Here is a 25,777-nt window from a genome sequence, read left to right on the forward strand (position 1 = left end):
AGGTCTTTTCTTCTTTTTTTTTTTTTTTTTTTTATTTCCCCCCTACTTTAAGTCAAATAATTCATAAAGACTTGACTCTGGAGTGTGCTTTATGAGCATTATTATGATCACTTGAATGTGGAAACGCCTGTGAAGTTATTACGGGAGTTTTATTATGGCACAGACTCCCCGGAGGGGCAGAACAACTCCATCACACTCTGGAGGGAAGAGGCCTCTTGTGAGGCTCTTTATTTTCCCAAATAATTAGGATTCTGCAGCCCAGATTTCCCTGAATCCACTCAATCACAGTCCCTGGGGTGTTTTGGTTTTGCTATCACTGGCCAGAGCAAGATGAGGGTCAGGTCTGCAGGTTCCCATGAGATTTTCAGATCCAAACACACAAAAAAACCTCCTAAAAATATTTTAAAAATAAAAAATTACCAGAGGACCACCACCAGGGCCATTGGATTGTTGGGCTTGATGATCTTAGAGGTCTTTTCCAACCTGGTTCTAGGATAAAAGGTGTAGAAGAGCAGGTAACTGATTTCCTTGGAGTTCCCAGGTGTGAAGGAGGCCTGCAAAACCCAGATTGCCCTGGTCACAAAGCAAACACAACTTTTCTGTCATCCTGGCCCTCATCACACACTGCTGAAAGCCAGAAATTCCCTCGTGGGGTGAAAGTCAGAGCTGGAAACCACTGGAAGATTTTAGGGAAAGAGAGAACCTGACAGCCCTCAAACCACACCGAGGGGGAAATAGGAGCTCACAGAATCAAATGGATTTTCTGGGATGGCTGAGCCTTTCCTCAGGGCATCCCAAGAAAGGGGCTGTGCACATTCCCTGGATTCTGCATTTCTCCTCCTCATTCTCCCATGGAAATCCATCACTGGGGGCAGCCACGGCCCCGGAGCTGTGAGGCCAAACATCACTGGGGCCGTGTTTGGATTCCCCGGGACGTGCTGTGGGATGACACCTCCTCTCCAGTCCCTCAAACCCCAGGATCTTCCCCAGGACCACCCAGGAAGAGCTGCAAAAGGAGCCCACGAGCCCTGCCTGCTGCTGGAGCACCACTGCTCCCCAGGAAATCCATCTTTTTCCTTGGAAAGAACTCCCCCAGCAATCGCCTTCATATCTCCAAGGTGTCTTGCAGCCACGGAGGTGCAAATATTTATCCATACTTGGGATTGCAGAGTGAGGCCTGACTAAGTGTTCCCAGACTCTGGAGCAGTTGTTGTTTTAAGACCTGAACCGTGGACACCTGGCTGGAATTAATCAGGGAGCAGGGAGGCAGAGCAGAGCCCTAATTAACCCTTCCCACATCAATGTCAAGGGCACGGGGGCAGCCTGTGTCACCTGTCAGCAGCCTGGGAATCCCAAAGCCAGGAATGTCCTGCCCTGCTCAGGGTAGGAGCTGGAAGCAGGATTTATCATGCTGCTGTCACCACGGGCAGGCTCCCTGTGCCTCGGGAAGAGCAGCAGGAATAAATGTTCATGAGCAGATAATAAAACACGAGAGCAAAACCACCTCCTGTCCGGGCTCTGTCAGCATCCAAGAGGAGCTGGAGCCTCTCCTCAAGGGACAGGAACCACCTTGCCCCGCGTGGTTTCGAGTAGAAAGATTGGATAATTCAAGGAGATTGGGTATGAGGAAAAATTTCTTCATTAGATTGGATATAGGGAAAAATATCTTCATCAAAAGGATGGCCAGGCCCTGGGACAGCTGCCCAGGGCGGTGCTGGAGTCCCCATCCCTGGAAGCATTCAGTGAATGTGGCTGTGGCGCTTGGGGACACGGTTTCCTGGTGGCCTTGGCAGTGCTGCGCTGCTGGTTGGGCTCCATGATCTCAGAGGGTTTTCCAACCTCAACAATTCTGTGATTTCACAGCTCTAACGATTTCACATCACCAACAGCTCCCCATGAAGATCAAAAACCGCAGCCCTTGAGAAGGGATCAAGCCCAAGCCCACAGCCTCTCCCACTCCAGCTCCTCTCCAGCCCCACTGGCTGATCCCAGGAAGGGACAAAAGTCCGGGAAAGAGGATTAGCATTGGCACAAGGTCCCTTTTCCCCTCCACGGAGGAAGGAATTGACACAAAAATTGGTCCTGTGCAGGGCCAGGAGTTGCAGCTGCTGATCCTTGTGGGTCTCTTCCAGATCAGCCTATTCCATGGATAAAGCACAGCCTGGAACTGGAAGGCATCGCCTCGATGGCCATTGGGCACTGGGACAAGCCCAGCTAAACCTGGCTTAAAACAGAGCTAGAACAGAGGGGGGACTCCCAAACTGCAGCTGAGGAGGAGACAGCAATCCCAGCAGTCAATCCATCGGATTCCTCCCCAAATCCACGAGGGAAGCTTTGTTTTCTCTGCCGCTCACCCGCGGCGTCCCCGTGCTGCAGAGCAGTCCTGGCTGTCAATGCAGAACAAAACCCAACTTTATATCCTAAAGCAGAGGAGCAAACCCTTCCTGGCCCTGTTCCTGCAGGAATTAGCCCATTCCAGCCTCGGAAAGCTGCATTCCTGACCGATGTTGGTTTTCACGGCCCATTTGCTCGTTTGCTTCAATTTCCCTCCCTCCACAGCTCCAGGAACTGGAGAACTGTGGGGACAGAGATCTGGAAGGAGCTGGGAGCTGCTTCCTACAGAGGATGAGGAGGAGGCAGCAGGAGGCTGGAGGAGGATGCACAGACCAGAGGAAGGGGAGAAGCAGAAGAGCACGGCCACTGCAGGGAGAGGGAAGCTCAGAGGGAATATTTGGAGAGAAATTACTGATGAGGCGGCATTGGGGTGGGAAGAGGACGTGGGTGGGATGGAGGAAGGGTCAGTCCCAGTTCATCTCCACTTCCCTGCTTGCACCCGAGCAGGATCAGGCTCCTCTCCTCTCCTTCAGTGCTGGGATGGAAGAGTTTGGGCTTCCAGATCATCCATAGAGCAGGTCTGAACTGGCAGGCTCAGAGTCCAGGATCAGCTCCCTGGAGAGGAAATCGGCGCCAAAGCAGCAGGAAATGACCCCAAAAATGAGCCAAGGGACGTGGTCCTCACACAGGATCCCTCACTGCTCCTCTCTAGCAGCGACCACAACAAGGCCCAGAGCCACACAAGAACAGGACAAAGAGATTTGATCTCCTCAATCCTCTCCCTGTCTCCAGCTGTTTCCAGCTCAGAGGAATTCCTGAGCCAAATCCTCGGTGACCCCTCAGCAATTTCTGCCCCGTGCCCTTGCCTGGTCTCCTCTGGACCCACATCAGCTTTAGCGCCCACAGGCTCCTTTACTGGATCCCGGGACAAGATCCAGCACTGCCCATGGATGTTGCTCCCCCAGCCCTGGAGCATTCCCTGGGAGCCCAGGTGGGATCACATCCACCACTCACCCTCTGGACATCTGCCCAGGCCTCCGGCCGCTGCCTCCCGCTGCAGCCAGGAGCTGGGAACGGAACAAAGGCAGCAGGAGCTGGACACATCCTGGAGAAACTGCAAACACCAGGAACTTCCAAAACCTGCATCCTGCACCGGCAGCCCCAGCCGGGCCAGCAGGTGTGGCAGCAGCCAAGGACCCGGATCCTTCTCACCGCAGCGACCTCGGCACCAAACAATCCCCACCCCGAGCCAGGGCCAGCCCCAGGTCAGCCAAAACACCCAGAAAAAGGTCCCTGGACAGCTCTGTTTACGCCTCTCCGTGTGTTCTCGTGCCCAGGGAAGTCAGAGAGGCCGGGGGAGGGAGGATTTGCTGCTGAGCGCCAGGGTGGGGGTGAAGTTCTGCTCCTGATGAGATGTAAACAAGCCCCGGGAGCAGGTCAGGCCTGGTGCCCCCTTATCACGAGTGGCTTCATCTGGAATAAACACCAGCCCCGGGTCAGGGCCATAATCTCTCCCAGATGCTTTTGGGGGCCTGATCTGAGGCTTCAAACCTAAACTGGGGGGGTCAGGTAACCCCCACCCGCTGCTTTCTCTCACCAGAGTCAATTTTCAGCCCCAAAATGTCGTCCCTGGTGCAGAAACTCCAGGATGGTTCCTGTGGGACGTGGCTGTGGCTCTCCTCCTCCACAATCCCAGCTTGCTCCAAACCCCATCCAACCTGGCCTTGGACACTTGCAGGGATTTCTCAAAGCCTGGACTGTGCAAACAGCTGCTCTGGCCTTTAGAGATTCAATTAAAAAATTAGGAAAAACAAGATTTTTCCTCTTTAGGTCAACCCAGAGTGAACGTTCCCATTTGCCCCAGCAAACCAGGGTTGGTTTTTTTCTCTTAAGTGGAGTCAATGAAAACATCTTGTTCTCCCCAAAATAAAACATTTCTGGGTTTGCAAATGCATCTTTGAAGGCTCCTGTGGTCCCCTGCTTTTTTTAATTAAAGGCAGGCAGATTTCAGCTGGGAAATGCCACAGCTCAATAAAAGGCAAAGCATTTAATTTCAAGCATATCTCAAACAAAGCTGCAGCTTTTCATCCCCAAAATACCCTTTTTTTTTTTTTTTTGGTTTGAGTTGTAAATAATTTCAAAGGACCCAAAATAACTTTTATTTTCCCTCCAACAAAGGTTTCATCTTAATTCCAGCTGGCCAAGCTTCCAGTGATTGGAGCCAAACCCTTCCCTGTGGTGCCCAGTGAGTGGACAAGAGGCCAGGGCATGAGTTGGGACCCAGAAATTCCTCTTAAACAGAGCAGAATATATTTTCTTTTTTTTTTTTTTAACTTAAGGGTGGCCAAATGCTGGGGTAGATGGAGCAGGGCAGCTGTGGGGTCTCCATCCTTGGAGAGAATCAGCTCCTGACCTGGAGAACCTGGAGAACCTGGAGGAGGGAGCCCATGGCAATGTCATGAGGGTCAACAAGAACATTGCAGAGCCTAAAGGGGCTCCAGGAGAGCTGCAGAGGGACTGGGGACAAGGCATGGAGGGACAGGACCCAGGGAATGGCTTCCCAGTGCCAGAGGGCAGGGCTGGATGGAATTTGGGAAGGAATTCCTGGCTGGGAGGGTGGGGAGGGGCTGGGATGGAATTCCCAGAGCAGCTGGGGCTGCCCCTGGATCCCTGGCAGTGCCCAAGGCCAGGCTGGACATTGGGGCTTGGAGCAGCCTGGGACAGTGGGAGGTGTCCCTGTCAGAGTAGGGTGGGACTGGATGTTCCTTAATGTCCCTCCCGACCCAATCCAGTCTGGAATTCTGTGATATCGGCTTTTGGAAACACCATCAGAGCCCGTCTTTAAGGAGCAGCAGACTCAGGCTGGGGGTACACTCACCATTCCTGCTTTTCCCTTGGAGAAATCCCGCGGGAATTTTTTTCCTGCATCCATCTCCTGGTGCGCGGGGACCTCTGCAGCCCGCGCTGCGCATCGCCCGCAGCCGGGATCGGGATGGAGCCGCGGCCGGGATCGGGACTGGGCCGGGGCCGGGATCGGGATGGAGCCGGGGCCGGGGTCGGGATAGAGCCGGGGCCGGGATCGGGATGGAGCCGGGACCGGGATCGGGATGGAGCCGCGGCCGGGATCGGGATGGAGCTGCGACCGGGGTCGGGATGGAGCCGCGGCCGGGATCGGGATGGAGCCGGGACCGGGATCGGGATGGAGCCGGGGCCGGGATCGGGATGGAGCCGGGGCCGGGGTCGGGATGTATTTATGGCTCTGGGTCGCTGCAGAGTGTCGCGATCATCACTGCCTGAAAAGGAGCAGCAAATCCAGGGAAATAAAAGGAGGATGCTCCCATGACGGGCAGTGTCTCTCCAAAGAGCCACGCCGTTCTTTCCTCCCCTTCACGGGAGTTTTTGGCTCTCGGGGGATGGAAAACGCACTCTCAGGTAGCACAAAAACGTCATTCCAGGGGAGAGTGCATGTGGGGAAGGGAGAGAGGCTGGAAAAGGGGAAAAAAGCTGCTTGGGAAAATAGCCGGCAGCGGGAAGGATCCGGTCCTGCACCAGCCATTCCCTTGCGCGGTATTGCCCCCTCCGGATCGGCAGGAGTTGGGCTCAGCGCAGAATTCCCACAACGGCAGCGCTGGAAAAGCTCCTCAGTGGAGCTGGGGACACCCCAGCATCCCTGAGGAAAATGGAGTCCCAGAAAGAACATTTTCCCCGGCAGAATGAGCCGGGCTAACGCAGCGCGTGCTCAGTGAAATTCCTCCGGGATCGGAGGGAGCTTGGACAGGGAGCAGCACCTGCTCCAGGGCCGGGCCAGCAGCCAGCAGATGGCATTCACAGGCTGCCGCATCCCGGCGGGTGCTCCCGAGTGCGGCCAGGCTTGGATTGCCTCGGGAAACGGGAGAAGAACATTCTTCCTGTGAAAATGAAGGGAAAAGGGGAAACGTGCACCAGAGCCAGAGAGGATGCTGCGGACTTGGACAATTCGCCTTGGAGCCATCAAGTGTTAGAGAATTCCTGGTGTTTTCTTCCCATGGATCTTCTGTCAGCTTCCAAGAGAGAATCCCAGACTGGATTGGGTTGGAAAGGACCTCAAAGCCCACCCAGTGCCACCCCTGCCATGGGCAGGGACACCTCCCACTGTCCCAGGCTGCTCCAAGCCCCAATGTCCAGCCTGGCCTTGGGCACTGCCAGGGATCCAGGGGCAGCCCCAGCTGCTCTGGGCACCCTGTGCCAGGGCCTGCCCACCCTCCCAGGGAACAATTCCTTCCCAAGATCCCATCCAGCCCTGCCCTCTGGCACTGGGAAGCCATTCCCTGTGTCCTGGCCCTCCATGCCTTGTCCCCAGTCCCTCTCCAGCTCTCCTGGAGCCCCTTTAGGCCCTGCAAGGGGCTCTGAGCTCTCCCTGGAGCCTTCTCCTCTCCAGGTGAACATTCCCAGCTCTCCCAGCCTGGCTCCAGAGGATGCTCTCTTTCTGTGAATTATTGAACACAACCTTTTGGCAAAGATTTTTTTTTTCCCAAAATTCAACTTGACCCTGCCCTGGCACAGCTCGAGGCCGTTCCCTCTTGTCCTGTTGTTGGAGCAGATCCCGACCCTCCCCAGCTCCCCCCTCCTGTGGGGCAGAGCCACAGCCCAGCTCTGAAACAGTGAAAATCTCAGCTTCTTCGGAAGTGCAAAGGGGCCAGGATGGGGCTCGGGTTGTGGGTGCAGTTCTGGACATCCTGGGAGCAGGAATTCACTCCCCGAGGATGAGCAGGAGCAGCTGCCCGGTGTCTCTGCCCAGAACCCAACCAGAGCCCCAAAGCAGCCCTGCCAGCCGGACCATTAAATCCCACACCCCACGCCGCGGCCACCTTCCGCTTTCTCAGGGAATGATGGTCTGCACCCAAATCCCACCCACCCCTCCTGCGGGAGCCGATCCTGCGGGATGACGAGCATCCCTGGCTCCCACTGAGCGCTGCGAGGAGAGGGTGGCTCAGCCCTGGCAGCGCCATCCATCCGCCCGGAGCCAGAGTGCGGGCAGAGATTCGGAGCCGGGCAGCCAATTGGAGCGGCGCTGGCACAGGGAGGGGGTGCTCGGCTGCTCTCCCCTCCCCTCCCCTCCTCCAGACCCCCCTCCCCGTCCCCGCGGCCGCCCTCTCACACAAAAGCAGGGAATTAGCTGACTTAGGGGAGCGGAGGCTTCGCCAGCTGCGGGCGGAAAATCATAATAAAATACCTTGGAGGGGAGGGAGGGAGGGAGGGAGGGAGGCGGCCGAGGAAGCGGCGGCCGTGGAGGAACACAAATAACTGCCCTCAATCCATCCCTGTGCCCGAGCACATCGCAGAGCAGCGGCTGCTGCGGGGAAGGCCGACCTAGATGCATCCCCACGCTCCTCCATCCGCAGGCGGATCCAGGGGCTGCACCTGAATCCATCGGGAGGAGGAATGCCGAGCTGGGGTAGAGGCAGGATCGCCTTTGTTCCTCGCTGAGCACCGGCAGCGGTGAGTACGGCCCCGGCCGGGCGAGGCTGGACGCCGGGAGCATCCAGCCGGGATTTGCTCGGCTGTCTTCTCCTTTTCTTCCTCCCTCCATGATGCCTCCGGGGCTGGCAGGGAGCAGCTGCCAGAGGCGGGGAGGGGGGGGGAAAGGTGGGATTTTCCAGAGCCTGGAGGTGTCTGGTGCAGGGAAGGCAGGAACGGAGACAGACGTGGCCGCAGGCTCGCTGAGCCAGGTGCGGCTGGGACAATCCGGGAATGACAATAGTGGGAATGACAGCAGGGAGGGAGCCCTGCAGTGCTGGCAGCCAGCTCTGCTGATCCCAGCGCCTGGAACACAGAGGGATGCTGGATTCACTGGGGCCTCTCCACAGGTTCATCCCTTTAAAGCAAATACACCTGGATTTATCTCCTCCAGATCATGCCCAGCCTCCAAAGGAAGCAGGAGAAGGCCTGGGAAGAGCTGCACAGCCACGGTCAGACTGCTCAGTGCTGATCTCCTGCGCTGGGGACAGACAGAGCAGCCCCAGGAATCACCCCGCACCCCTCATCCTAAAAAAAAAATATGTTCCCACCTACCCAGCCAGTGCCTGGAATAATCCCAGTGGGAAGGCTGAGCTCAGGGAACCATTCCAACCCACCCCGCAGTGGTTGATGCTGGGCCCAGCACAGGAGCTGATTCCACCTGAGGATGCTCCAGAGCAGATCAGGCCTGACCCTGTTCCCTCGGGGCAGGATCCAGCTGGGAATGGGGTGTCTGCTCCCCCTGAGCAGCCAGGACTGATCCCGAGTCCTGGGCCAGGCTTTGTTGGGAGCTGCAGGCCCAAGGAATTGGGTACAAAGGTTTGAATTTCTCTGTCTGGCAGGAACCTTCCAGTGAAGCAAAAACCCCCGTGTATGGGGTTCTAAGGGCCCTGGGGTTCAGTGAGGGTGAAATCCAGGATTGCTGGATCTGAACCGGTTCCCACCAGCGCAGGAGAAAGGCCAGACTGGGAACACACCCCCAGGCTGCCCTCAGCTGAGCTGCTCCAGGTTTTTGGAGTCTGGTTTGGATCACATGGAGCAAGGTGGGGATGTGATTCCTCAGGGGACATCCCTGTGAGGCCTCCTCACCCCCCTCCACATCCCCGTGGGAGCAGGGACACGCAGCAGTGCCAGGGCTCTCTCTGCAGAACCAGAGCCGGTAATTCCCATCCAATCCAGAAATGTGGGATCTGGGAATGTCCCAAGGTAGCCTGGGAGGAGCTGGCCCTGCTCTCCCCTCTCTGCCACATCTCGTTCCCCTCGGCAGAGGGGGATTTTTGAGGAGATTGGGTTTGGAAGAGAAGCAGGAAGGGCAGGATGTGTGGATATCAGTGCTGCTCCCGAGGGAGATGAGCTGGGATCCGAACAGACCCACAGCTTTGACCCAGGGCCAACCTCACCTCCTCCTTCTGGTCCAAAATGTGCCAAGTCGCCCCAAAATCCCGAGTTTTGCTGCTTTGTTCTGCACAAGCAGCTCTCCCACTGCTTTTCCACGGAGTGTAGCTGCTCCCAGGTCGGGACGCTCCATGCCAACCTCTCTGCCTCCCTTTTCCAGCCTGAGCCCTTCCTGGAGGGATCTGCTGGCTCCAGCCCCTCCCTGAGAGCCATGGGAACCACGGAGGCCACGCTGCGGATGGAAAACGTGGATGTGAAGGAAGAATGGCAAGATGAGGACTTCCCCAGGTGTGTTCCCCAAAAAACAAAACCAGGAGAATTCTATTTTTTCCTGTGAGAAACCATCAGGGCAAGGAGTGGGAGGGTCCTTCCCACAGCCCCAGGGGCAACAGGAGCCTGGACTCCCACAGGAATTCAGAATTTTTGGAGCTGCTCTGAGTGCATCAAAAATTTGGGGATGCTTTTGGCAGCCCTGCGTGAGCATGGGAAGGAGGGAAAGGAGCTGGGTGTGGAGCACTGGGAGAGTAGGATGGATACAGGGATGCATAAAGGGATGGAGGATGGAGGCATGCATATGGGAGTGGATTTGTAGATTTATGGACTCCTTCCAGCCTCTGAATCAAGCAGTGTCTTCCCAAACAGAGCAGTGCTGCTGTGCCAGGGATTTGCCACAGGAAGCGCAGCCATTGGGATGCAATGGATCCGAACGGGTGCCAGCTGTGGGAAATGAGGTGTGTAGGTGACAGGAGGTGCCAAAGTGGCACCTTCCACCTTCAGAGCCACTTCATCAGCTGCACAGAGGTGCCAAAACCCATCCCTGTGAGCCCCGTGTGCTCTGAATTCCCTGCGCCCAGCCCCATTCCCAGCGTTGTTCCCACATCCAGGCTGCCCAGGGAGGGTGGGGATTCTCCCTCTCCGGAGACATTCCAAACCCACCTGGATGCATTCCTGTGTCACCTGCCCCAGGTGGCCCTGCCCGGGCAGTGGGCTTGGACTGGGGGATGTCCACAGGTCCCTTCCAACGCTGACAATTCCAGGATCCAGCTCCGAATCCCGCTGGGCACCCGGAGCACGGCCAGGCCCAGCCCCTGCTGCGGCTGCAGGTGCCTGGGGGCTTTCAGGGCTGGCCCAGCCGGCTCCAGCTGCAGCCCACAGAGCCCCAGTATTCCCAGACACGGAGAAAGGGGCTCCTGTTCCGCCGGGATGAGCCTGGCTCTGTTCATCCCAGCTCCAGCTGCGTCCCCGTGTGAGCCCCTCTGTGCTGCATCCCACAGGACTCCACTTGTCCTCCCGCTGCCTCCCAAGGGGCTCAGCCAGCCCCGGCGTTCCCAGGGTGGATTTTATTTCCCTCTGAGAGCAGAGCTGCTGGATCTGTGCCAGCCTCAGGCTCCCCCCTGGTTTTTAATGGAGTGAAAGGAGAGGGAAGTGTGGAAAAGAAAGGGATGGATGGATGGGAATCATGGAATGGTTTGGGTTGGAAGCGACCTCAAAGCTCATCTCCCTTCCAAGGGTGGGGACTCCTTCCAGCAGACCAGGCTCCTCACGGACTAGAGAAAGGAAATCGAGGTGCAGAAAGGAAAACGTTGTCCCAGAGCTCCCTAGAAAATCCAGGATAAGGCTGATCTGGCTCCGGGACACCTCGGCACCAACCCAAGCATCCCCCGGGAGCTCTGTCCCACACTGCCCATGCCAGCAGCAAACTTCCCCCAGCCACGACCAAGCCTTCCAGCGAAATTTCTCCTGGAAAGGCCTCGGCACCACCAAACCCGGGAAAACTCCTTGGAAATGAAATGAAAAGCCAGGAAGAGGGAAAGGGATGTGAGCGGGGCCGGGATGAGGCCGGAGCCCTCGGGACGAGCTCCCCAGCCTCCTCCAGAGGGATTCAATCAGGAATGATGCGAGACAGAGCCCAAACAGCCCCCGGGCAAACGAGGGAAAGCCAGCTGGGTTCTACTCGCAATAAAAATAAATAAATTGTCCTTTTCCAGCCGCTTCCCCGCTGGAAGCGCTGGAATAATAGGGCAGAAGCTGCTGCATGTGGGACAGCAGCTCTCCAGCAGCTGATTTGCTGCAGAGCTATTTTTGCCTGGCTGCGATCAGCCAATCTTGCCCCGAAAAGAAAGAGGGAAAAAAAAAAAAAAAAAAAAAAAAAAAAAAGGAAAAGCCGTATCCTAGACAGAGATCTGGGCCGGGAAAACAGATCCCAGCCGCTCACTGGGGGCACGGGGCGACATTGCCAGCATTTCCTGCCTGGGAAGCCGAGCCGCGGGAGCAGCTCCCGGCTGAGCGGAGCGGGCGGGTCCGCGCTGCCGCCGCTCCCGGGGCCGATCGCCAGCCCGGCTCGGCCGGCCCGGGGCGGGGATGCCGTAGCCGAGGCGCGGGCGTGCGGAGCGGGAGCATGCTCACTCCTGCATCCCTGCATCCATCCCCGCATCCATCCCCGCATCCATCCCCGCATCCCGGCGTGCCCGGTCCATCCCTGCGAGCAGGGACCGCCCGGGCCCCGCGGAAGGGGCTGGCACGGGGCAGCGGGGACGGGCACGGAGCAAAGCGGAGCCCCCCGACCCTGGGGAAAAGTGCTGCCCCCCTCCCCCCCCCCCCCCGGATTTGGCATCCGGGGCTGAGCGCGTTCGGGAAGGAGGATTTCCGCGGGAGGCAGTGATTGGAGCAGCCTTTGGGAAGGTAAGGAAGGCTTTTCCTTCATCTCTGGCTGGTGGATGCTGTCCTTAGATGAATCCCGGGATGAGGGAGCAGCTGCGGGTGCAGCACGTACTCGGCAGCAGCTGCCCCCCCTCCGCTCCCCATTTTGCTGCTGTGTCACCAAACCGTGCCAGGCTCCGGCCGGGTAAACAACAGCCAGGCCTCGCTGGGGACAGGAGCGGGAGGAGCTGGAGGGGACAGAGGGATTTTTCCGACTGCTCCGGAGTGTCCGGGCAGCCCCCGGGGTCCGGGTGCCTTTGATCAGGCCCTCAGCTCTCATAAATATACAACGGCCAGCAGCGGAGGATTATCCCTTGATCTACATATTTATAGGCTTTAATTTGGCTGGTGGCCCCGGTGCCACGGCAGCAGGAAGAGGAGCAGGGCTGGATCCTGTCCCCGTTGTCACCTCCCTTCCTGTGTCGCTGGGCCATCAGGCTGCTGGACAGCGACCTCCGCACAGGCCCATCCTCATCCTTCAGACTCCCGGATTTCTCCCTGTTCCATCCCGGGGCTGTCCCAGCAGCAGGATTCCACAGCTGGAGGAATGAGCTCTTCCCTGGAAGGAGGTGTCTTAAACAGAGATTTGACAACGTGAACTTGGAGAGTTGGCGGGGTTTGGGCAGGAAGTGTCAAACCCAGACAATTCCAGGGCCAAGATGAATCCCAGCTCCAGTTAAGGGGAAAAGCATCTGGGAATGCCCAGGGCGGGCAGTGGAGAGTGAGGCTCAGCCACAGCAAAGGTTCCTCGCCGCAGTCCAGAGCCAGATTCCCACTTCACCCACCCCAGTGTGGGTCAGGAGCAACTCCAGCAGCTTCCAAAGGGTGACAGCCACACCCTGTGGATTGATTTTAGCAAGGAAAACCTTTAAATCCATTGATGCCTCCAGCCTCCAGCTGAAGGGGCCGTGATTTGAACCAGGAGGGTGCAGGAGCTGAGCACGAGAGGCTGCAAATCCCAGGAAAGGAGTGGTGGGCTGGCCTCTGGCTCCAAGAGAGGGGTTGGAGTGCTGATGCCTGGATTTTAGCATGGAATGAATCCCTTCCAAACCTCAGCAGGGGCTGGGAGTTACCCAGTGGGGGCTGAGGTGACCATTCGAGGTCACACGTGGGGTTTGGTCCTGCCCTGCAGCACCAAGGAGCAGCTGCTTCCCAGGAAAGGTAAAGCTGTGATGGATTGGGATCAAAGCATCCCTCCCTGTGGATTGTGGCCATCCCAGAGCATCATCAGGGAATGGGGATAGAGCACCGAGCACAGAGGGGCTCCCTGGTGCCCAAATGAGGAGCCCCAGAGCCTGGCACTGCCCCTCAGAATTCCTGTGGAGGGAAAATGTGGATAATATGGAGAAAGGGAATTCTGCCAAGGTCGTCTGGGGTCAGGATTTGTTCCCTTGGCTGGATTTTTCATCCCCTGGCTAAATGCAGGGATAGTTCGGAGGTTAGTGGGGATTTCCAGGAGGGAAGCACAGATCCTGGAATCCCTCAGGATGAGCTCTGGGAAAAGAGACAGGGCAGAGCACACAAGGGGCTGGGCTTTTTCCCTGCTGTCTCCACTCTCTTGGAATGACTTTCTCCTAAACATCCCCTGCTCTCTCCTGTGGTTTTCCCTCGTGTCCTGCAGGCCTCTCCCAGAAGAGACGGGGATGGAGTCGCTGGGCAGCCCCACGGAAGACGAGACCACGTCCTGTAAGTACCAACCTGCCTTCCCCAGAGCCCAAAGGAAGCCGAGGCCAAGGGGATGGCAGCTTGCAGGCGGGGAGAAAGCCTTGGATTCTCCACAAAAAAAAATTCTCACGTGGGAGAGGAAACCAGCAGGGATTTGGATTTGTTCATCTTTCCCGAGAAGCTGGGGGAGGAAACTGGGATCCCAGGAGTGTGGGCACTTCCATCCCAGTGCCTTCCAGTCCCTGATCCACCACCCTGAGGGTTCCATATCCATATTCCATCATGGAATATCCAGGATGATGTCTTGCACTGCGGACCCAGGCCCAGGATGCCCTGTCAGTTGTTTTCCTTTTAACTCCAGCTCCCCCCAACACTTTGAACTTTAACGGGGCACATCGGAAGCGGAAGACACTCGTTGCACCTGAAATCAACATTTCCCTGGACCAGAGTGAGGGCTCCATCCTCTCTGATGACTTCCTGGACACACCAGATGACCTGGACATTAACGTGGATGATATCGAAACTCCTGATGAGACAGATTCCCTCGAATTCCTGGGGAATGGGAACGAATTGGAATGGGAAGGTAAAAGGCTGGTTCTGGGCGAACGTTTGCAGGGGTTGGGGTGGTTTTTAGCCTCATTTTAAAGATTTTTGACACAGCAGCTGAGGACTGATAAGCAGAGGGAGATTCTGAGGTTATTTCTATCGTATTTGGGCAACGGAGCAAGACTAAAACCCATAAATTTGCACAGATCACGGCTGGAGGTGAAACGCGGTCAGAGCATCATCCCCAGGGTTACCAAAGCTCTTCCCACATTCCCTTCAAGGCAGAACTCTTTGTCCCTTTCCCAGATGACACCCCCGTGGCCACAGCCAAGAACATGCCCGGGGACAGCGCAGACCTGTTTGGGGACGGGGGGACAGAGGATGGCAGTGCCACCAACGGCCGGCTCTGGAGAACCGTCATCATCGGCGAGCAGGAGCACCGGATCGACCTCCAGATGATCAAGCCCTACATGAGGGTGGTGACACACGGAGGTGAGCGTGGGGAGGCCACAGCCCGGCTCCCTGCACTGCTTTGGGTCCCTCTGTGTCAGGCTGGAGGGGGTGCCAAGGGTGGTGTTTAGGGGAAAAATCTGTTTAGGGGGAACAAACCAGTTTGTTTGGTACCTCTGCATGGCAGAGAAGCACAAAAGTGCTAAAAATATTTAGTGATTGTAGTGAGGTTTGAATTAACGTCTGGAGGGACTACACCAGTCCCTGAGCTGCTCCAGGGCCCACACATCCACAGTCAGAGCTATTTCCAAAATCCAAGCAAAACCAAGGAGCAACCCAGCTTTGAAACCCCCAAATTCCTTCCCTCATCCCCAAATCTGCATTATAGCCAAAACAAGAGGGAAATCTCATCATGAAACAGGTCTGAAGGGGGCCAAACGCTCACCTGGAGCTGAGCAGAGACACAAAAACCAGCCCAGGGCCAAATTTCGCTGCTGTTTTCCCCTCAGCTCTGACACCTTTCCCTGGAAAGCGTCACCTGTGTTTCTTTGGCAGGGTACTACGGAGAAGGTCTCAACGCCATCATCGTCTTTGCTGCCTGCTACCTCCCAGACAGCAACCTGGCTGATTATCACTACATCATGGAGAACCTCTTCCTGTGAGTGCCCAGAGAGCTCCGGGAGGGACAGGAGCACGAGGGAAACGCTACAACAGTTTCCCTGTGTTCATGGCACCGGGAATCCCAGCTGGGAATGGTCGGGATCCAAGCCCAGCAGTGCCAGTGTGCAGCTGCAGACGGGAGCGAGTGTCGCTGGTGGGACACTGGCCCCAGCTCCGAGCCCAACAAGCCCAACCATTCAAACATTCCGGTTAATTATGCCAGGGATGGACTCACATCCAGGCTGGAGTGTGGCTGGGACACTCCCCAGCTGGGAGGTGCTGCTGCCGGGCAGGGAATGGAGCTGGGGTGTCCATCAGAGCTGGTGATCCCTGAGGAACACCCCGGGAGACCAAACCTCTTCCGAGACCTGCAAAGAAAGGGGCTGGAGGTGGTTCAGGGTGACACACAAGCACTTAAGAAATCTAAAGGATGTTTTTTGAGTCTCATTTTGGTCCCTTTTGGTCGCCCCCCGCCAGGTACGTGATCAGCAGCCTGGAGCTGCTGGTGGCCGAGGACTACATGATTGTGTACCTGAACGGGGCCACGCCCCGCAGGAGGATGCCAGGCCTGGGCTGGCTGAAGAAATGCTACCAGATGATTGACAGAAGGTGAGAATGCTGGTGGTGGGGCCTCTTCATCCTTCCCAGGCCTTTTCCCATCCTAGAATTCAAAGGAAAATCAGATGCACAACTCCTGTTCTTCAACAGGAATGAGTCTGCCCCAATCCCATATTTCTTAGACTGAGCAGGTGCCAGAATGGTTTGGGTTGGGAGGGACCTCAACAATCCTCTCATTCCACCCCCCTGCCATGGGCAGGGACACCTTCCACTATCCCAGGTTGCTCCAAGCCCCGTCCGATCTGGCCTTGGAATATTTTGTCAGCAATTGGTTTATAAAGACATTTCCAGAGAGCCAAGCAGAGCAGCGCTCCCACAGCCTGCTGTGTCTGGATGAGCTTCCTGAGGGATTTTGTGTGGGCACACCAGAGGGTGGGCAGCACCAAAACACCTGCTAGAGCCCAGCACAGGACAGGGGAGTTTGGGAAATGTCCTTGGAATGTGACGCTCTGTCCCTTGACTTCTCCCCAGGCTGCGGAAGAACCTCAAGGCCCTGATCATCGTGCACCCCTCGTGGTTCATCCGGACCGTGCTGGCCATATCCAGACCCTTCATCAGGTGAGCAGAACAGCCCCAAACTCAGCGGGCTTTGGAGTGGAAGTTTGGAATCACAGAGTCCTGGAATATCCTGAGCTGGAAGGGATCCACAGGGATCATCCAGTCCAGCCCCAGGCCGTGCACAGACACCCCAACAATCCCACCCTGGGCATCCCTGGGAGTGGGGTCCAAACGCTCCTGGAGCTCTGGCAGGGTTGGGAATGTGCCCATTCCCTGGGGAGCCTGGGCAGTGCCCAGCACCCTCTGGGGGAAAAACCTTTCCCTGAGGTTTTCCCTTTTCCATCCCAAATCCTCTGGCACAGCTCCAGACGCTCCCTGGGGTTTAATCCCACAAATCAGATTTTAAGCTCACCCTTAACTGGGGGTGACCAAGGCAAAGCTGCCATTTGTGCTGCATCTCTCTGATGCTTCCAGTGACACCTCCAGAGGTGTTTTTAGGAGCCACAGGGGTGGCACTGCTTCTCTCTCTCTCTCTCTCTGCCAGTGTGAAGTTTATCAATAAGATCCAGTACGTCCACAGCCTGGAGGAACTGGAGCAACTCATCCCCATGGAGCACGTGCAGATCCCAGACTGCGTCCTCCAGTGAGTGTCAGCGGCACCCTGGGGCACAGGTGGCTCTGGGGAGGGGCAGCACGGACATCCTGCCAGGGGCTGAGTCAAAATCCATGCACTGGGAAGGCAGAGCCTGGGGCAAGCCTGGTTTTACCCAAGGAAGAGCCTCAGACTGCGGCAGCTTGGAGCTTCTGTCCCCCTCAGAGCAAACACTAAATGTGACTCAAAGCGAAGAGCAGCACTCAAAGAACGTTTCCTCTCTGTTGCAGATATGAAGAAGAGAGGATCAAGGCCAGAAAAGAAAGGTAAGATTAATTTGGGGAGGGATGGGATGGAGAGTGGCTCCTCTCCAAGGCCAACCCATCACCCCAGGAAGGCACTGGAGTCTCCCTCCTTCCCACTGGGGGATGGATTTCCAACGGGATTTGTGTTTACAGGGCAGAGGAGAAACAAGACATGACTGAGAGGGAAAGGTAACTCTTTCATTTATCCTTCCTTTGGACAGTCTTTGGGGATGAGAACAACCCCATGTCTTGGTAGCACCCCTGGGATCCAACAGGACATTCCCAGAGTGTTCTGGAGCTGGTAAAGGCTGGAACTGTAGGATAGGAAAATTCTGGAGGGGTTTGGAAAACAAAATCCTTCACCAGCATAATCTGGCCTGGTTTTGGCCCTGATCAGAGTGATACAGCCTCTCCTCTTACTCTGTCTGACTCTGAGGGGCACCAGGGAAAGATCCACTGGCTGAGGCTGGATTGTTCCAAGAAATAAACAGGAGCTCAGGGCAGGAGGGGGGATTGGTTTGTGGTGGAGATTCCCTTATTTTGTGCCGCTTCTCTTCTCAGCAGGCCCATGCCCCCAGCAGAGGATCAGGAAACCAGGTTTGAGTTCTTTGTGTGTCTGTGACAGATTCCATGGCATTCGTGATCCATGAACAGGAAAGCCAAGCCTGGGTTAGGCCCAGGATCCCCCAGCCCGGTGTCACCCAGCAGGCATTGTCCCCTCAGCCCATGAAAGCCATGACTGGCACTGTCTGTGTCCCCAGCACACTTCTGTGAACGATTTCACCCAAATTCACTCATCTTTTTGTTGATCTAGTGGCAATAATGGCATTTTTTACCTCAGTTGGCTTCCTGAAAATCACTGCTGTGTCTCTGTTCCTGCCCAGCATGTCCTGAGTGGAAGCAGCACGGATGACCGGAGTAGGAGAACGAGCAGCCTGGCAGTCACCCACCTCAACGACCTTTGGGTACAAGACCTTGCCACCACCTTATTCCAAGTCCTGCAAATCCCGGAGCCTGCCTCCTCTGTCTCCAAGATGCAAAATCCTTCAACCTTTTGGGAAACATTTTCCTTTTAAAAAAAAAGAATGATGAGCAAAGAAACAAAAAAGCCCCACGAAACGAAGCAAGAGCGGCACTTTTCTGGACAGGTTCTGGCGTGTTTCGGGAATGGTCTGTGGAGAGCATTGGCACAGCGCAAATACTCACTGTGTATCCTCGTAGTAAGTCAAGAGCATCCTCCAGTCCATGAATCCCCAGCCCAGACAGAGAATTTATTTTTGGTTTAAATTATAAACCCTTCACTCGCTGCTGGCCAGCGTGGAGCCCTTTTACTTTGAGCTGCTCCCCCAGGTTCCTCCAGGACATCTCAGAAGCTGCCACCCCAGGGAGTAACGACTACAGGCAACGGAAAGAGCCTTTCCCTCCTTTTTACAGCCAGTGTGTGTTTCTTCCTGGAGGTACCAAGTGCCCACGGCCTCGGCACCGCTGCAGCCACGGCCGCCTCGCTTCCGTCGTCGCCGGCTCCTCGTTAACTCGTTCCCGTGAGGAAATCCCGTGGTTTGTTCCTGATTTGTCCCATCCCGGTGCGTGAGGCACTCTGAAGGAGTCCCACATGGAATGGCAGCCTCCACAGAACCTTCTCCTCCACGCACACACACCAAAGGGGCTGGGTTTAGAAGGAGCCTTACGGACAGGGAAGTTTTCCACGTCTTGTCTTCGTCTCGATGTCACGACACTGGACAATCACTCACTGCTGGTACCTCCTACGAGCTGCTAAAGTGTTGGAAGTTTCCCTCACGAGGGCCTCATCCATCAGCATTCCTGCCTGGAGTATCCCCGTGGAGGCTGCAGGGCTGGGTTCTGGAGCTGAGAGATGCAGGTGTGACACTGACTCCTGGAATTCGGATTTCGGACTCGTGAGGATTCTGTGAGCAAAGGAGGGGAAGAAAGAAATCCAGGAACAACTGTCTGGCCAAAATTCTTTGGAAAATCCTGATTTCACCAGAGCCAGCTTGCAAGGCCTCAGGGTGCCCAGAGAAGCTGTGGCTGCCCCTGGCAGTGCCCAAGGCCAGGTTGGACATTGGGGCTTGGAGCAGCCTGGGACAGTGGGAGGTGTCCCTGCCATGGCAGGGGGTGGCACTGGGTGGGATTTAAGGTCCTTCCAAACCATTCCAGGATTCCATAACCAGGTAAAGCCCCTCACAGACACCTGCAGATGAAGAATTCCCTGCCTATGTCACCCCTTCAAGGAGAATTCCGGCAAAGCAGGATTTTTCCTGAAGGTGGGGATGGCTCCTCTGGACACACAAAGCTGCTTTTTCCTTCCTTTCAGTGAATAAAACCACTCTGGAGGAGATCCTTCTTTCCCCAGATGCTCCAAGGAAGCACCAAATGTACTTTTTAACCTTCATCCTCATTTGAGGCGTTCTCTTCACACACTGCAGCCATGGATGGATTTCCTGCCCGCACCTTTGCATGGAAAGCAGAGCACTGCACCCACAGCACCAACCCAGAGGTGGAAGATGGAAAAAAATTCCACTTTTCACCTCACTGGCACGTCAAAAACAAAGCACCAAACAAGCTCATCATAAACCAGTTATTGGCAAAATATTCCAAGGCCAGGTTGGACGAGGCTTGGAGCAGCCTGGGACAGCAGAAGGTCCCTGCCCATGGCAGGGGTGGCACTGGATGGGATTTAAGGTCCTTCCAACCCAATCCTGGGATTCTACAAGGAATTCTGTGCTGCAGGGGAAGAGCAGCCCCTCCAGGTGTTTCTGGAGATCAGATTTGTTCCAGGTGACGCCTCCCCGCCACCCTGAGCTCCCAGCTTTGTGTCTGGAGACAGAAGCAGCAGCCAGGAATTCCCAAATTTCCAGTGCAGAGCTGGGGATCCTTCACACTCGGGCTGCCAGAGGGACTGAGCAGCCCGCAGAGGCGAAGGAAGGACTTTGCTGATTAAATCGATTTTAGTTCTGCCTATAAACAATCACAAAGCTCCTCGTGGTCCCACAGTCTGTGAATTCCCTGAGAATACTGAAAGTAGATTTTCCTTTTTTTTCCTTTGGAGATTGTTTTTTATGGATTTAGAGAAAAATCATCAGCTTTCCACTGAGAACGTGACCCAAGCTGGGCACTGCAAAGGAATTTGCAATTCTATAACGAATAAAGTGGATAAAACATGGGATGATGGGTCAAAAATCCAACTCCAGAAAGCTTTTGTGCATCAGAAAACATTCACAACCTCATAGAAAATACTGCTGTCATGGAAAACACGGATGTGGGGGATAAGGAATCCCAATCACCTTTCTCGTGGGGGCTCTGGGCCCTCAGCAGTCTCCACACCAGAATGTGCTTTTTGGTTGTTTCAGAACAGAAACACTCTGTCTGCATTTCCAGAAAAAAAAAAAAAAAAGAATGAGCAGATCTGACAATGAAACTTCACATTTTTCCAAGTAATTCCTTCAGAGCAAGGGAATTTCAGCTGGGAAAAGGACAGATCCCCAAGTTCCCTTCACGAGAAGAAGGCGGGCAATTGTTTCCACACAAAAGTAAATTTTTAACTTCTTGGAACCAATTATTATTATTATTTTTTTGTTTGTTTCAAAAAGTGCACTTTCTGATGGAGCACTCCAAGTGGTGTGCATGAGATTTTAATTTTTCACAGAGTTTTATGAGTGTATAAAGTTTATGTTCCTGGATGGATGGATGGATGGATGGATGCCTGGATGGATGGATGGATGGATGCCTGGATAATGTTTTTATGTCTTTTCAACGCAGAGAAGAACCTGCAGCCCCATCGAGGAGAAATGATAAGTGTCAAAAGTGCATTTTATAGCAGCAAAGAAAAAAAAAATTCATTCTCATTAACTTATTTCAACCAGTGCTTTTAGGCGTTGATTGCAAAACAAAAAGCTACAAATTCTTGGACAGAAACACCAAAAAATGTCCCAAAGGTGGAGTGACAAATCTCAGTTGGATGGGGAGAAACCTGCACTGTTGCTGGTAAAAGTGCATTTACAGTAGAACTCTGACCAGTATATATAAATATATAAATATGTCGAAAGAATAGAATGAAATAAACTTCATCCCTTTAGCAATACTGCTGCACTGCTCCGTGTCCCCAACGTGCACCAGGCCCTGGTCCTGCCTGGGAAAACCATCCCTGGAGGGTCAAGGTTTTGGTTTATGAATTCTCTGTATTGCACTGAGCAGTTTCTGCTCTGGTTTGACCTTTCCTGGGATTTTTTCTTCCCGGTGAATCCCTGGGAAGTCACATTTTAGCTGCGGAAAAAGTTCTTTTACTCCCATCTTCAGAGAAATCCTGGTGGTTTTACTCATTGTGTGTTTAATGGCCGGACTTCAATTCACATCAGCCTGGAAAATCCAATCTCTTCCTGTACTGTTGATTCCAGAGTAGGAATTTCCTTCCCCTCTCTTTGAGGATTTATCCCAGGCCCTCCTCAGCTCCAGACAGCCCCAACTTTTCTGGTTTTTCCACACAGAATCACCCAGATTTGGGACTGTCCAGTAATTTTTATTCTGACTCACAAGGAAGGCACAGGAACCAAACCTGGGATGCTGCTGTAGATTCCAGTGGAATAATTAATCCCATTTTTTTCTGTACAGTGCTGTGTCAATGTGAGTGGGTATCTAGAGCTTCCCTCGTGGCAATTTTTCCATCTCTTTTTTTCCCACAGACGTGCAGAAAAGGTTTTAACGGCGACAAATCCTCTATTTGAGAGGTCTGGGGATTCAAACACCCAGGAGTCAGGGACGGGCTGGTGGCAGTGAGCTGGGACTGGCCTGGCAGCAGCTGAAAGGGACAAGAACTGGCTCTAAACACAAAAAGCACATTTTTCTCTTTTGTATTTCCTTCCTTCCTGGCAGCCAGAAGCGCAGCACGTCTTGGTCAAGCGGAGTTGAGGACTCACCATGACAATAAACCCCAACCCCAGGGTTTGGTTATTTTTTTTTCCTTTCACCCCCACCCCAGCTGTACAAACGTGTGAAATGTCATTTCCTGACGTGGTTGTAATTAGGTGGTTTGTGCTAGCGGACTGTTCATCTGTATCCAGAGTTTTGCTTTGTATTATTCCATAAAATCTGTGGATATTCAATTAAAATGAGACTAATCCTTCAGCCAACCCGCATCCCCTTCCTTCTGTCAGTAGATTTTGTTTCGGCTTTGGCTCCATGTGGAAAATATGAGGACAATTTTTGTTTGGATGTTGTTGCCTTGAAGGAAGGCATTCGAGGGCCTCCCTGGAAATTCTGACACTGCAAAATTCACATCTCCAAGTGGTTTTACGAAATTAACTCCTGTTCTGGAGGATTCTTTCCCAGTTTCCCTCAGCTTTAGGAAAGAGCCATGGAAAAAATCCTATCCTTGGGTTTCTATCAAGCTGTACAGAACCCTGCTTGTCTCAAGTTGTTTAATCTCATGGTTTTTTAACATATATTTTGATTATCCAATTAATAACCTGATTGGGAATTGAAAAAAACCCAAACCAAAACCACTTAAACAGAAACAAAACCCCAAGCCCTAATAAACCGTTTAAAATTTTTAATATTAATAATATTTAATATTATTTTTAATATTAAAAATAACAAGTATTTACAGGAAAATGCCTGAGATGTCTAATTTGAGTGGGTTTAGATAAGTCATTAACATAATTAACGAGTTGGAAATATGAAGATATACAAGCCTAATCCTCTAACAAGCACTGATGTATTCATGCTGTGAATTCTTTCAGGAAATCCATATTAATTTAAACTAATTTTCAATTAGGGCTACACCTGTGCTCTCTGTCTGTATGAAGCAGATTTTTTTGTTCCGATTTTATTTTGTCCCAAAAAAACCAAATCCTACCAGGATCAATAACTTTTTTTTTCTGCTCGTCCTCCACTTTTTTGTTTAATTTCTATATAAAAGTTTGTAGGGGTTGCAATTTTGTAGCTCAAATATTCAATTTACGGGGTCAACAACCACGTGGGAGCTTTGGGGTGACCAAATTTTGGCTTTCCAGTGCCTGAAGGGGCTCTGGGAGAGCCGGAGAGGGACTTGGGCCAAGGGCTGGAGGGACGAACACGGGGAATGGCTTCCCAGAGGGCAGGGTCGGGTGGGATATTGGGAAGGAATTCTTCCCTGTGTGGAATATTTTTTTAAACTAAAGCCTGGGTTTGCCTCCAGAACAGAAAAAGCCTTTCCCAGCTGGATCTGAGTCGTGCAGCCTGAGCGAAAAGGCAGCACTGCCACCTCCCCGGTGCTGGAATCTCCTGTGTCGCACGAGCTGTGAGCTGAGCTGCCACCGAGTGGGAATCTCTCCTCCCACAGGCTGTTCTTCCCTGACAGTGACTGCGGCTCCTGAATGGAGAAAGCTCCAGGGAAAGCTAATTCCAGCGCAGAATATTCCGAGGGGTTTCCCATCCTGGCTGATCTCGGTGCCTCACAGACACAAATCGAGATTCCCAGATTAAGACGAGGATTTCTCCCGAGCGATCAACCCCCACATGAGGGGTGAGGTTCATCCTGCCTTGTTTTATCCACCTGGAAAGGGATAAATCAGTTTAGTTTCCCTCTGGATGGAGGAGTCGATTTTAGAGATGATTTCACCTGCCTGGGGCTGAGTCACTCTGTGGTGAGGCCTCTTGTCTGCACTGAAGGGGGATAAATCAGTAAATACCCAGTTCTACACCACTCACATCTTTCAGGATTCATTTAATGAATCACAGCCAAGGGGAGGAAAACAAAGTGATGATGTGAGTGGGAAAGAGGGAAAGGGCTGGAACATTCATTCCTTTTCCAGCACACACTTGGATCCCTGACCTCGGCACCTTGGGTTCAGTTCTGGGGATGTTGGAGGCTTTCTCTTGCCTCCACCTTTTGTTTAAGAATCCACCACGATCCAAAGCTCCCCAACAACCCCACCCTGTCCCAGAGTGGGATCCAAATGCTCCTGGAGCTCTGGCGGGGTTGGGAATGTGCCCATTCATTCCCTGAGGAGCCTGGGCAGTGCCCAGCACCCTCTGGGGGAAGAACCTTTCCCTGATCTCCATCCCAAATCCCCTGGCACAGCTCCAGCCGCTCCCTGGGCCCTGTCCCATCTCGGTGAGGTCCTTCCTTCCCTCCAGGACAGTTTTCCAGGCCAGTCCCACTTCCCAAAGCAGTGCTACACCGGTTATTTTTCCTCATCTGTCTCTTCCTTGAGGGCACAGCTGCTCCTCAACCCTGCCTTGTCCAAGCTCTCCATGTGACCTCTCCCACGGGACCTTGTCACCAGCGGCAGCCGTGGCAGGGAATGTCACCCTGACGGTGGCAGGTCCTGGCTGGGAGCCACCAGGATGAGGTGCCAGCCAGTTAAACCTCACACTAACTAACTTTGCTATTCCACTGCCCTCATTTTGCTCACTCTGAGCTGCTGCAGTTACTGAGGTTCACAGCAAATTCTGCTCTCCTGACGCTTCTGTTCCCCTGCTCTCCTTCAAACAGGGAGGCTTTGGGAAGCTCCACAGCCTTGGAGAAGGACTCTGAGCCACCCAACTCCCCCTGAATTCTGGAAAGAATAAATAACCCCAAATTTCAACATTCCCAAGTGAAAATGACTCCCATTCCTTGCCTCTGACGTCCCCTCCAGGCAGGAGGAACCTTGGCATAACCTTGCTCATCCCATAAACAATGTCTTATGATTAATGAAGGATCAAAATTCTGAATTAAAGCTGCAGAAGAAATGAGTCATATTCTGCAGCAGAAAGGTCACCGGGCACCCAGCACCTAAACAATCCCAGGGGAACAATGCCCCGGTGGCTCCATGAATATTAAACTGCCTCCTGCTAAATTTAGCTAAGTTTGAACAAAGAATATTAATATGAACTTTTAGTAAACATTAGTATTCTAAAAATAACGTTTAGAGAGGGAACATTGCTTGTCTTTGATTCAGGCTCGCTGGTGAATGGCATTTGTATGAGTAAAGTGTCAGGCAGATAACATATCTCTGGCATAAACAAGCCCCAAAAAAAGGAAGTTTCAGATGACCAACACGTAGCTCACCCAGAAACGGGGCTAAAAAAAGCCTTTCTGAACATTTGGCATTTGCATAACTCATATTTTTATGGGTTGAGTGAAGTTTGCTGGAGCTGGGAAGTGTTTAAGTGTCACCACTGCTGTCAGTTGTTGTTGGGCCGAGGTGGGTTTTGCTGGGAAGGAAGGAGACAGCTGGAATGTGATCTCCAAATACAGGCAGGCACTTGCCACATCCAAAGGAACAGCAGCTCGGAGGCCAGGCAGGAATGTGGGAATTTGAGCTATGTGGGTGAATTCCAGCTCCCAGGATGGCTGGTGCATGAGCAGGAATAGGGGAGAGAGAAAAACCACTCCAGGGAGCCTAAAAATGAACCGGGGAAAAGGCCAGAGGAGAACTGAGGGGCTGGAGAAAAAGGTTTAAAAATGAGATTTTATACTGAGGAAAAGGAGCTTTTGCACTGAGGAGAAATGAGCTTTTCCACTGACAGGAATAGGGTT

At 53.8% G+C, this 25,777-nt stretch overlaps 1 protein-coding gene across 3 annotated transcripts; it reads left to right on the forward strand.

Annotated features, from left to right (window-relative positions):
* The first annotated feature begins 7,563 nt into the window (after positions 1–7,563).
* ATCAY (ATCAY kinesin light chain interacting caytaxin) lies at positions 7,564–22,403 on the forward strand. Of its 3 annotated transcripts, none has more exons than XM_048287834.1 (13): positions 7,564–7,812; positions 9,386–9,513; positions 13,547–13,611; positions 13,952–14,173; positions 14,443–14,628; positions 15,142–15,244; positions 15,724–15,855; positions 16,336–16,422; positions 16,907–17,005; positions 17,245–17,280; positions 17,413–17,448; positions 17,824–17,856; positions 18,144–22,403. In XM_048287834.1, the coding sequence occupies exons 2-13, from the start codon at positions 9,437–9,439 to the stop codon at positions 18,151–18,153; spliced, it is 1,086 nt and encodes a 361-aa protein (XP_048143791.1). In that variant the 5' UTR covers positions 7,564–7,812; positions 9,386–9,436; the 3' UTR covers positions 18,154–22,403. The 3 variants fall into 3 exon arrangements, with proteins under 3 accessions (XP_048143791.1, XP_048143790.1, XP_048143792.1); XM_048287833.1 differs by having other exon boundaries at positions 7,565–7,812; positions 17,821–17,856; XM_048287835.1 differs by lacking the exons at positions 7,564–7,812; positions 9,386–9,513 and adding an exon at positions 11,604–11,907 and having other exon boundaries at positions 17,821–17,856.
* Positions 22,404–25,777: the final 3,374 nt, after the last annotated feature.

The sequence above is a fragment of the Corvus hawaiiensis genome, chromosome 28, assembly GCF_020740725.1.
Source record: "Corvus hawaiiensis isolate bCorHaw1 chromosome 28, bCorHaw1.pri.cur, whole genome shotgun sequence".
Taxonomy (NCBI): domain Eukaryota; kingdom Metazoa; phylum Chordata; class Aves; order Passeriformes; family Corvidae; genus Corvus; species Corvus hawaiiensis.